A 12,819-nucleotide genomic window follows, 5' to 3' on the forward strand; every position below is an offset into this window, starting at 1 on the left:
AGATCCAGCATGGCTGCATTCTTTGCCTCCTGAAACTGATAAAGTGGCAGATGCATGAATTTGGTATCCCCTTATTTATTTTGGTGGGGAAACAGACCTGAGACATGCTGTTTAGAAACCGCAATGTGAAATGTTTGTCCAGTCTTCATACAGATATGTGCTGGAAAACATGTACAAGTATGGGACTTGGGGTTTTCCAGATAGGGGTCTTTCCATAATTTGGATCACCATACTTTAAATCTTCAAAAAAATTATTTAAACATTAAATAAAAGATTGTTTCTTCACCAATAAAAATTAATTATAACTTTTTTTAAGATGAAGTACAAGATACTTTTTAATTACTACAGAGAAAAAGAAAATACTTCCTGTAATTCCAGATAATGGATCCCATACCTTTTATACTGCCCCGAGTTTCAAATAGAGTTTTATAGCACGATGCCTTATAAAAATGCTATCTGGCGGGTCCATATTTGATGCTTGTATTATTAACAGTGGATAAAAATAATAACTATGGCAAGGCCATAGCAAAATATGGCATTTGTAATATATCCCTTATAAGTGTCAGTGTTTGTTTTATTCATTTGATAACTGTAGCTGGGCAGCTGATGATGCCCCGCTTTTCCCCCAGCATTCTTATCTTCAGCTGGGGAACCACAGGTTGACTCCTCTCTCCTTAATGTATAAAACAAATTATAAATGATTAGTTAAACAAATTAACACTGAAAACCCCCGGACCTGCCGATAAAAAGTAGTTTCAAGTACATCAGTATTACTAGTCTCAATTTGCCAATCAGGCAAAGTCTCCTTTATTTTACGCACCATGTAAAATAAAGTTTTCTTTAACTGTGTGCCTGATCGGTGTGTGCCACTCAATTCTTTGAAGACAATCTGTTTAAGACACCCCTAAGCTACAGGTTCAGAGTGCAGCACCAGAATCACAGCCAAAGGATGGTGAGTTGAGATTCTGCTTCATATATTTGGATATTTGTGAGTGTTGCGACCGTGGTGCTCATCAGAAAAGGGTTTGGGGCATAAGCAGAGCATTTGTAACACATGGTGAGCAGATACTGGTTACAAATTTGGCATTATATAATTTTTAAAGCCTGTGCGAATGTCATTCTTTGTACATAATAAGCCAAGTTTAGGAGCAGCCATTACTGAGATTTTTTTTTTAACTTTAGTTTTATCCACTTAATTCAGACTTCCTTGTGATTCAAGGTTGTTGTACTTGCCTACAATAAATACAAGGGCTGCTTATTAGTTCCCGTATGTATTATTGTCTACTAGTGCCTTTCTGTCTGTTGTATACAGCACTCTGTGCACTAGTGAGCGAATGACAGAGTATATTTGCCAGCTGAGAATGCTGGGGCCTATAGTGTACAACAGCTGGAATTCTGCATTTAACAGCTGTCCTGTACAGAATGTCACAGAACACATTACGTTACAGTATGAACTTAGTTAACTCACGTAATCCTTCTTCCTTTTTGAACATACACCCCCAAGCACAGTTATTGTGTTAGAGTTTCAGGAATATTTTCACAATGACCTCATCTCCCCCCCCCCCCCCACCTCCCGAAACAAGAATCATCATTGTGCAATGTGTACATCTAGTGGAAGTCTAACTTAACTCATTGTGTTAAGGGGCAGAAATGAAGCATTACCTGACCATCCAGTCAGTGCATAAATAAATCATATCTTTGTGACAAGGTCTAGTGGTTATAGGGCATTCTACCAACAAATTATATATCTTGTATTTATACCAAGGTTACCAAACCTGTTGCCCTCCAGCAGGGCATGAACAACAGCCCCTCAGACCTGCAGTGGAATGCCTATAGGCCAAGCAACCTTGATTTTAGTAGGGTTTTTCTTCAGTTTGGGATCCCTCGTATTCTGCAATGCCTAGGGCCCCCCTTAACCTCTCACTCCAGCCCTGGCAGTAGGACTTGCTGGGGCGCAGAGACATGTCCATAATTCCTGCTGAGGGTTATCCCAACAGGAGAGACATTCCTCAGCCAAACAAACCATTGCATTTCTCAGAATTGGCTTTCCTCTTCCTTACACATCTAAATGTATTCTGTGCTCACAGACATTCTTCTCAATCTCCAAGCAGCATCTCTTGGGGAGAATGAAGTTATTTGGCAAAAGCCCCTGACAAGTTTATATCTCATACTTGCATCACTCCTATTTCTGTTATTATTTCAGTTGTGTTCACTTGTGTCCCATTCCCTGTCTAGAACTTGCCTTTAAGGTTTTAAAAAGAAGAAACTTTGATGCTGGTATTGGGTGTCCTAAATGGAAGCACAGCAGGTGGCTGTAACTATTACCAGCGCTCCATCAGGCTTTACATTATATCCCCCGCTTAACTGTAGCTGCGGTCACAAACCAGCTTGTTTTTAATACTTTTATAATACTTAAAATGTATGACAAACAATGTACTAGGTGCCTTGACTTGTTAAGTGCATGTATTTTAAATGGCCACATGGCTAATCCACTTGTTTGACTTTATGGCAAAATGGGCATGATATTGGTCAGTGTGGCTTCACATACTGATTTGACCATTTGGCTATTGAGTAACACTGAGATTTACTGTATTGGGTCCATTAATGTATAGGCTAGAAGAAACACATAAAAAAATGCTGCTTAAAAATACACCTTTCTCATAGTGCAAAATAGCCTTACAAAACCATGCCCATGTGGCATGAAATGAATAAGGCTATTTTGTACTAAGAGAGAGATGTAAAAACTTTAATGAATCTTTTTAAGAATTAAAGCATATTTTTTTATCTGAGGGCCGGTTTGTGCCAGGCTAGTTAGTTAACACTGAATTCTCCTCTAGTTAGGGGCATGTGCCCCTGGACCCACTATTTCACATGTTGAGTCTACTGTAATCATCTACACACAGGTTATCTGGAACACTGGTTTGTGTCAGACAAATGTATTTACCAAAATATCACCACTATGTTTGGGATGGGATATTAGCTGACATTAGCTGTGTGTTTGGGGTGGGATATTAGCTGTGTGTTTGAGGTGGGATATTAGCTGTGTGTTTGGGGTGGGATATTAGCTGTGTGTTTGAGGTGGGATATTAGCTGTGTGTTTGGGGTTTGATATTAGCTGTGTGTTTGGGGTGGGATATTAGCTGTGTGTTTGGGGTGGGATATTAGCTGTGTGTTTGGGGTGGGATATTAGCTGTGTGTTTGGGGTGGGATATTAGCTGACATTAGCTGTGTGTTTGGGGTGGATATTAGCTGACATTAGCTGTGTGTTTGGGGGTTGGATATTAGCTGTGTGTTTGGGGTGGGATATTAGCTGTGTGTTTGGGGTGGGATATTAGCTGTGTGTTTGGGTGGATATTAGCTGACATTAGCTGTGTGTTTGGGGGGGATATTAGCTGACATTAGCTGTGTGTTTGGGGGTTGATATTAGCTGTGTGTTTGGGGTGAGATATTAGCTGACATTAGCTGTGTGTTTGGGGTGGGATATTAGCTGACATTAGCTGTGTGTTTGGGGGTTGATATTAGCTGTGTGTTTGGGGTGAGATATTAGCTGACATTAGCTGTGTGTTTGGGGTGAGATATTAGCTGACATTAGCTGTGTGTTTGGGGGTTGATATTAGCTGTGTGTTTGGGGTGAGATATTAGCTGACATTAGCTGTGTGTTTGGGGTGGGATATTAGCTGTGTGTTTGGGATGAGATATTAGCAGACAGTAGCTGTGTGTTTGGAAAGAGATATTAGCTAACAGTAGCTGTGTGTTTGGGATGGGATATTAGCAGACAGTAGCTGTGTGCTGCCATAAAGCATTAACTTAGTTCTTCTACATTAAAACCATTGAAAGGCTGGGTTAAGTTCCTTCCTCTCTATCATTTCAGGAAACTTGCCAACTGTGAACGTCTTATTGAGGTAGAAGACATGCTGATGATGGGAAGGAAGCCGGATCCTATGTGTGTGTTTACTTATGTGCAGTCGTTGTACAACCACCTGAGACGCTTTGAGTGAGATCCATGCCCAGCGCCTTCACATGTTTTTACATTAATGAGCACCCTCTGCCCCCCGCCCACTCCTCTGCTCCTGAGACCAGCATCCATCCGATATGATGACAGCAAGAGAGACACACATGGTCCTATCTGTCTCCGCTCCACTGACACCCTGGCCTGCATCAAGCAGCCTGACAACTGAGAGACAAATAAGACAAGAATATCCAAGGTGCTGGGGACAGACTATTTTTACCAGATTGTTTACTGTTAGTACTGTGGGAATTGCCTATATTGGTGCCTTATTTTAAGATGGCTGCTGTGTTTTAGTGACACTCCATTGTCTGTTTATACATCCACTGCACACAGAGAAGCCCAGAAGATACATTTTCAGGAATCACTACTGTTCAGATAGGCTCTGGGCTTTCTTCAACAGTCATCATTCTGTTTCCTTCTCCAGTATGGTTTGCAGTGGTGGGCAAACAGCACTTGATTAGCTGGGTTCATGGTGGAGGACACAATTCTAGATCCCATGTTTTTTTTTTCCTTTCTATAACAGGTAATGCATTTAATCACTCTACTAAAGAGAACCAAACCTTGGTAGGAATGATGTTATTACACTACAATTACCAGCAGCCTTACCTTTCTTCGTCAGTGGATTGTAGTTTGTAGTTGTAGTTTGACAACATCTGGAGAGCTGCATGCTGCCTATACCTGCATTACTAAGTCTTGGCTCCCTGAAGAAATATAGTACACCCCCCTTTTTAATCCACCAAGCAGAACCTTTATTTTTACCATGTAAATTATAGCCACAAACCCCAGAATGGCACCTACATTTTTTATCCTATTGTACCTGTGCAAAATCAGCCATGGTATTAAATGAAGTTGGCAGTTCAGTAGATGCCCTGCCAGAGTTTTCTAAATAACATAAATAGGGCCAATTCCAGTATGTAACACTATTGGATTTTGTGTATATATTTAGATACAGCCATTACTATGCCTTATCTTTGATCTTTATATATAAGCAGGCACTGGCTTAGTAAGGGAACAGTTACACTGTATCCGCATAACCCATGGGTAACCCTTTCATGTTTAGAGAGCTACAGAATGCCCAAGGCAACAGGCCACACAAATATGGTCTATTATTAGCATATGCAGGCAAGTATCTCTCAGCAGGAGGGGTCGTATGAAGTCAAGTGCCAAGAAGGCTGTCTTCTGTTTGTCTCTCACGGAACTTGCTGCTAGGCTCTGCTTTCTGATATAAAGTGGTTGCCACTACAGAGATACAGAACATTTCAAAGCTGTTCCATGGCAGCGTATAAATATGGAACATTCTCAATTTAAAGCACAAGCTCCCAAATGCAACTGAGCCATTGTGTATTGCAACCAAAATATGTCACACAAAATTAGCCGTACATAGTTCTCATGTGATTGTGATATAAGCAGGGGTAAGTTAGCAGGCAAAGCCCTGAGTGTCTCTTTGCAAAGGGTTATAGGGCTATTAACTGTTAACCTCACAGAGAGTAGCACTTGATAATGTTAGTGATTTTTCAAACCAACTAGAAATAACAAAACATTATTTGTTTAACCCTTCAAGACATTAATTTTGTTTTCCATCTGGGCTTTTTTAGTATTTTGCCAGGAAAAAGTCTTCATTATCCCAGACTGGGCCATTCCCTATCTAATAGCATCATTAAAGGCCAATTTCATCAGCTGCTACTAAGCTGTCTCTCAGCCGGCTACAGTTTCACATAAGAGCAGATGTGCTCTAAAGCCCCTGCCTGACATGTATATATATATATATGTACAGCTATGAACAGGCTCCCTACTGTTCGGCACTCAAAGCTTCCCATTAAAATAAAAACAAACCTGCTAGGTTAACAGGGTAGGAAAAACAGGCCTACAAATTCCTTAATATGCTGAAAAGGTGAAACCAAATAAACAGATCTCCGCTCTACACACAGCAGATACCTCAAGCCGTGTGGCGGCCCCCACACAGTTAATCTGCAGATCACATGCCTTGTATAATGGGAAACATTCTCAGTGCCAATACCTTGCTTGCACCTGAAGGTTAAAACGAAGCCATTCTCACACTGCCCCTTATGTTACATACAGCTGGGGGATGCCTGTTTGTATATAACTGTGGAAACACTGATGTAACATGGAAATTCTCAGTCTATGCATCAAAGAGACAGCAGTAATAATTCATGTTCCAAAAAGAATGACCCCTTTCCATAAGCAACCCTTTGGATTCTGGATTGTCGGCATATGCACTGCTCTATACACACAAAAAAACATTGTAATACTTTCATTTGACTTATGGAGTGGATTATATAGCTTGGTGCAGTGTATTATAGTGTTTTTAATATATATGTTTTCTTATTTGCAATAAAACTCTAAAGAAGCTCTTTACTAGTCACAATGAAGCTAAATGCTAAAATACAACCTTTCCTCATGCTCTAAATGGTATTACAGTTACAGACATAAACGTGCAGCCACTGGCACCATAATGCACATGTTGTTTTGCAAAGGGTGATGGGACAGCTTCTCATTTGCATACTCTGTGCCTCTAGCTTTGCTGAAATGGAGCACTGCAAGGTTTATAATATAGCACCCCTATAGGCGGGATTAATAAGCAGTTCAGAGTTGCAGGAGAGACTGTTGCTTAACGGAGTAGGTTACCTTGAAATTAAATTTAATATGATAGTAATATGCTGAATTGGACTTTATTTTTATATTTTTTATGGTTTTTCATTTATTTATCTATTTGTTCAGCAGCTCTCCAGTTTGGTATTTTAGCAACTATCTGGTTGCTGGGGTCTTATTTTCCCTAGGAGCCAGGCGGTGGTTTGAATAAAACACTGCCATAAGTAGAGTAAAAGGACTAAAAAAGTAAAACAAAGTAGCAATAACAATAAAAGCCTTACAGAGTTTTTGGCTGCTGGGGTCAGTGACCTCCATTTGAAAGCTGGAAAGAGGTAGAAGAGGAAGGGAAATAAGTAATAACTAAAATAACTAAGCTACAAATAATAAAGACCAATTGCAAAATTGCTATTATTAGGACATTATATTGTATAGTAAAAGCTGACCCACCCCTTTAACAGAATGCAAAGTAGGAAAGTTGGAAAATGATATAAGCTGCTTTTTTTTTTTTTTTTTGGACCTGTTGGCATCCAGTAGGTTTAGTCAACTTCTCCCTGCACATCCCACTACTAGACAGCCATTGGGTGCAAACAGGGCACTAAGTACAATAACCTTAACTGAGCAAATTGTTTTTTATTTTTTGCAGGCTAAACTGTAGCACTGGAGAAAATCGTTCTTTCTAAGGAAATGTAAACGCTTGGAACAAATGTAAAATTGTTCATAATGCTCTTCTGGGCACTTTTGCAATGTAAGCTGTACAGCAGATGGCGCTATTGTTTCAAATTCATAATGTTAGTATTAGAAAAACTGTGTCTTGAAAACAAAAAAATATATAAATTACAAAAGGGCTCATAAGAGCAATGTAAGCAGTTTTACATTATGTAGTTTACATTTTCTTTCAATGAGTTAAAAAGGAATTCATACATTATTTTTAGTTCTCTGCAAGCATGGAGATGTGTGACTTATCTACTTATCTAATCCTGTTTACATTGCAAAGATTGTGTTTTAGCATTTTGTTCCTTTGAAATTGTTTCTGTTTTTTGGGTTGGGGGGGATGTTTTTTTGGCTTGGGTCCTTGACCCTTTAACCATATTGTCAGTCATTAGGGGCACTTTAGCGTTTCACTGTTTATGGCAATGTAAAGCTTCTCTAGTATGTTATAAAACCACATGAAGTAACATGGTCATTATAGTAAACTACAAAGATTGGGATGAAGACTCGCAGCTTATTGGAGCACTGTAGTTTGCTGCAAATGACTTGGGACTGAAGGCTACAAATACCCACCCACACAATTTATATGCTCATTTGAGCATTTTTGTTTTTTTGATATTAGCAGTTTTACACTGAATGGATGTCTGAAAGGAAAGCCACTTGCAGTTCTGTCCTGGCATTGGCTGGGTAGAATAGCTAAAGCTAAATTACTGATGAAGGAAGCATATTCTGATGCTTTTCTGCTTATTTATAATACTATCGGCTGCCTGGGCAGAACAACAAGCGTTTCCCCTGTTACACATTCATGATATTAGCTGTCCTAAAAAAGTAAGAGAAAACATGTTATATTTTTAACCAAGTTGTGTTGGTGGGTACTCTTAAATGCATGGATGGGACATCCTGAATCCTTGCAGATTGTTAAAAATACAGCTTCCAATCATCATTCAGTGGAATTATGGGGGTTGTAGAACATAAACATTTGGAGGTATGCAAGTTGCCCATTACTGGTATAATGTACATTAATGAATTGACACAGGGCACATATTTTTTGCTCTAATTATTAATAGAAATTAACGTATACACCCTGGAGTGGTGTTTAGTACACATGGGCCTGAATGGTAAAGCTATTTAGTGCCAAAACTAGGAGAAGCCAATTTTAGTGGCTTTGTACCATATAAAGCACTGCACTACAGAGTTAATCACGTTCAGCTTTAAAAGATTTATGTAGCCAATAATGATTTCTATTGTTTTGTATGATTTCTTACACTTTAAAACTGTCTGCTGTTAACTGAGATTTGATGGTGTTTTAAACCTGCTTGTACAGCAGTTTTACAGTTTATTACAATAAATTGTACAGTTGAAATAATCCAGTTTCTTTTCTTTGCAATCTGTCAGTGTGTGTATGTGGTTAGACAAAACCAATGTGTTAAGTGGCCTGAACTGCCTCCAGATGGATTTGTTAAATCCCTGCAAGTACAGTGAGGAATAAAAAACGTGACACACACTTATTAGGGATGCACCAAATCCACTATTTTTGGATTCGGCTGAAACCCGAATCCTTTGTAAAAGATTTGGCAGAATACTGATCTGAATCCTAAGTAGCATATGTAAATTAGGATACAGAAGGGTTAAATAGTTCAGCATGTGGCGAAAGATTTTCACCTTATGTGTTTATGTGACAAAAAGTCATGTGATTTTTCGGATTCGGAGCGTGGATTCGGCCAAATCATGCTGAAAAAGACCAAAATTCCAAATCAAATTCTGGACTTTGTGCATCCCTAACACACACATATATATATATCTATGTGTGTGTGTATAGCTCAAAGAGTGAGAGAGATGTGTGGGGAGAACTAACATGGTCTTGACCTGGTGCATCAAACCCAGTGATGTTCAGTGAGGCTGCTGCTGCTCATGTTCATGGAACTCCTTGGTGGCTTATAATATTGTTATATTTTACAATAGGGGTACATTATTCACTGTATATTTTACAATAGGGGATACATTACTCCCAATATAGTACTGCTTTGATATTGTAAAGTTGTGTGTGACTGATGTCCTGTACCCCTGAGGTTATATCAGAGTAATCTAAGCTCACAAGGCAGGACATGATTTTTGAATTGCCCATTTTGACATTAGAGATGTAGCCATCTATTTTTGGTATAAACCAATTAATGGAGCTGCACTGCCCCCTAGTGGAGAAGTGAAACATGTTTGGGTTTTTTCGTGCAGGGGTCTAAACTCTGCTACACTTTGCAGCTCAAACACACTTTATGTAGCTGTTGCTAGACTACAAATCCCAGCATACTTGTACATTTTGAAGGTTAAGGCATGCTGGGAGCTTTAGTCTAGTTCAATAAAACATTTCCCCAGAGCCTGTGTGGCTTAAATGTATTAAAATGCTAAATAATTCTGTAATGAGAATCCATGTGTGTAAATGTAGCAATACATTCTGTTTTTTTAACACAACATGCTACATTCTTTTCATCTCTATGCGTGTTCACAATATATTACAATAAGGGTCTTCCTCACACGTATTTGTGTTTTAATGTGTCATCATGCATTTCAATAGATGCACTTTTTAGACACTCGTGTACAAGAGCCCTTATGCTTCTAACTCCAATTACAGGAAAATAAGAACCACAAGTAAGATTTATACACACACAGCATTCTGGTTGGAATGTTATTTGCATTTTAACAGCTCTGGAAATCTGGGGGAAACTTTTATTGAGCAATATTTCCTTAAGTATACAATCTTGATGTAGCTGAACTACCATGCCTTAACCTTGAGTACATGTTAAAGAGTGCTGTTATTTATATAGGGCTTTACCAATCTCCCCACACACCCCACACCTGCTTGTATTTCTTAGATGGCGTTCTCCATTTTACTTAGTAGTTTCTGGTACAGGTATAGGACTCATTATCCAGAAAGCTCAGGACTGAGGGTTTTGGGGGTTGTTCCATACCTAAAAAATCAATAAAATGTTAATTTTGTTGAGGTGCTGTTTTATTCATACAGAGAAAAAGGAAATCAACTTTAAAATTCTAATTTATTTGATTTAAATTGAGTCTGTGGGAGACAGGCTTTTTCGTAAGTCGGAGCTTTCTGGATAACAGGTTTCTGGACATGGTTTCCGGACAGGTGGAGGATGACTTTTTCGTTTGAGGAGGCTAAAAATGGGCCATAAATAAACTGACCTAAAGCTAATGTGAGACTTCGTGGATTCGCTGCTGGTGTAAAAAATTAACCTCCCAACTACCTCTTGCGGTTCCCACGTTTTGTTTTTTTTTACCCTAAAATACTTAAGATGTTAAGAAGTATTTATATATGCATTTCTGTGAGGGGTTCTCGCAGAGCAATACTTTTTGGCTGCCAGAGTCAGTGACCCCCATTTGAAAGGTGGAAGGAGGCAGAAGAGAGAGGCAAATTATTCAAGAACTATAAAAAAATTAAATTAGGAAGACCAATTGCAAAGTTGCTAGGAATAGGCCATTCTATAACATACTAAAAGTTAACTTAAAAGTGAACCTCCGGTTTAGATGTGTTTTAGTTTTATAGAGAGAGGCAGCGGGTACTGACACCCCAGGCACATTATATACAGTGAGATACAGCCTGTATTTACCAAACCAGCACATTATATGCAGTGAGGTGCAGTGGGTATAGATGGCAGATATTCAGGCCCTGGCACTATAACACTGGCACTGATAGACAACATTGGCCCCACTGTAACTAAGTAGAAATGAACAAAACAAGGATGGTAAGTTATCACTTTTGTCAATCTGTTAGGATAGGTGATATAGACATATTATGTCAGGTCAGGCAAAAACTATTTAATTTCAGCTTGTGATTCAACATTTAGAACTGTATAGTGCCTGGGTATAATGCCTGTGTATTGTACTTATGTATAGTGCCTGTGTATAGTACCCGTGTATTGTACTTATGTATAGTACCTGGGTATAGTGCCTGTGTATAGTACCTGTGTATAGTGCCTGTGTATAGCGCCCGTGTATAGCGCCCGTATATAGCGCCCGTGTATAGTACCTGTGGGAGTGGGATGAAATCTGCAGCAAAAGTTGAGCGTTGGTTCTAAGGTAAAGTTACAGCCTGCAGATTCTTCTTTTCAGTCTTCATTTATGCACAGCCTTCAGTTTGTAATATCTCCCCGAGCCCTGTGTGCATCTGTGCTTTGATTGGTCAATTTTACTGTCTGTCAAGAAAACTGTGCTATCAGAGCACAGCAGAACTGGCTTGCAGGAACAGGAGAAGATTTCAAGGACAGTGCAGAATTGAGTGAGATTTTTTTGTTGTTGTTTTTAAAGGTGCCAAGCAGGTTTGGGGAGGCTTAGCTTCCCTTAGCCTTATTATCTGCCTATGTTTCCAGATAATGGACCCCATACCTCTATCTGTAGTCTAGAGTAAAATGTGGTTTAGCAGTGATTACATTTCCCTTATCCCAGCACACAACTGCCAGAGAGCCAATGATCATCTATGCTTGCTCCAGTCAATGGAATGTTACATTTAAGTGGTGGTTTGCCTTTAATTTAACTTTTTAGCTTGATGTAGGCAGTAATATTCTGAGACAACTGGTCTTTATTTTTTTAGTCTTTTAATTGTTTTGCTTTTAGTATGGAATTTTAGCAGCTATCTGAGCAACAGGAGGTGAATGAAAGGCTGGAAGATGAATAGGAGAGGCCTGAACTAAAAGATGCATAATACATTTGTAGCCTCAGGGAGCAATCTTTTTTTTTTTTTTTTTTTGGTTGCTGGGGTCAGTTTGTGAGAGCTGAAAAGAGGCAGAAGGCAGAAGGGGATGGCAAATAATTCAGAAGACCAATTGAAAAGTTGCTAGGAATAGGCAGTGCCAACGCCTCCTGCTCCGCACCTAGAACTTTAGCATTAGAGTGGATTAGCTATTGTGGCTGTTTGCTGCCCCTGGTAACTGGCCACTCACTGCCGCCTGAAGCAAGGTTCTCATTTTGCCTCATGGCAGGAGTGGCCCTGGGAATAGGCCATTTGATTACATACTATACAATGAACAACCTTTTTAAAAGTAGGGAGGCTGCACCAAGTGTTGCATGTACCATTTGCTGCAATAAAGAGAAACATTGATTTACTGCATGTGCAACTCTTTTAGAGTAAAGGCCTGAGCTAATTATTCAAGCGGCTGTCCAATCATGTCAAACCCCTATACAGGGTTGCTGAGGCCTTTCCTGCCATTAGAGCAGGGGGCTCAAACTCAATTTACCTGGGGGCCGCAGGAGGCAAAGTCAGGATGAGGCTGGGCCGCATAAGGGATTTCACAAAAAAAAGTCCGGAGCTGCTGATTGCGGAAATGACGTTATGCCATCATAACAGTTATTATGGGAAGACGTTCTGTGTGCACAATTAGCTCCTTACGTCTTCCCATAATAACTGTTGTGATGGCATAACGTCATTTCCGCAATCAGCAGCTCCCGGCTGCCGTGTCTTGCATTATCCCTTGAATTGCAATAAA

General features: G+C 39.5%; 1 protein-coding gene across 2 annotated transcripts in view; it reads left to right on the forward strand.

The window, feature by feature from the left end:
• The window catches only part of smtnl2 (smoothelin-like 2), a 70,906-nt gene extending 62,213 nt beyond the window's left edge, over positions 1 to 8,693 (forward strand). For both annotated transcript variants that reach the window (XM_002933538.5, XM_012971177.3), the window contains exon 9: positions 3,872 to 8,693. In XM_002933538.5, coding sequence (XP_002933584.2) covers positions 3,872 to 3,998 — 127 coding nt within the window. In that variant the 3' untranslated portion in view covers positions 3,999 to 8,693. The remainder of the gene's footprint in view (positions 1 to 3,871) is intronic.
• Positions 8,694 to 12,819: the final 4,126 nt, after the last annotated feature.

The sequence above is a fragment of the Xenopus tropicalis genome, chromosome 2 (genome assembly GCF_000004195.4).
Source record: "Xenopus tropicalis strain Nigerian chromosome 2, UCB_Xtro_10.0, whole genome shotgun sequence".
NCBI classification, from domain to species: Eukaryota; Metazoa; Chordata; class Amphibia; order Anura; family Pipidae; genus Xenopus; species Xenopus tropicalis.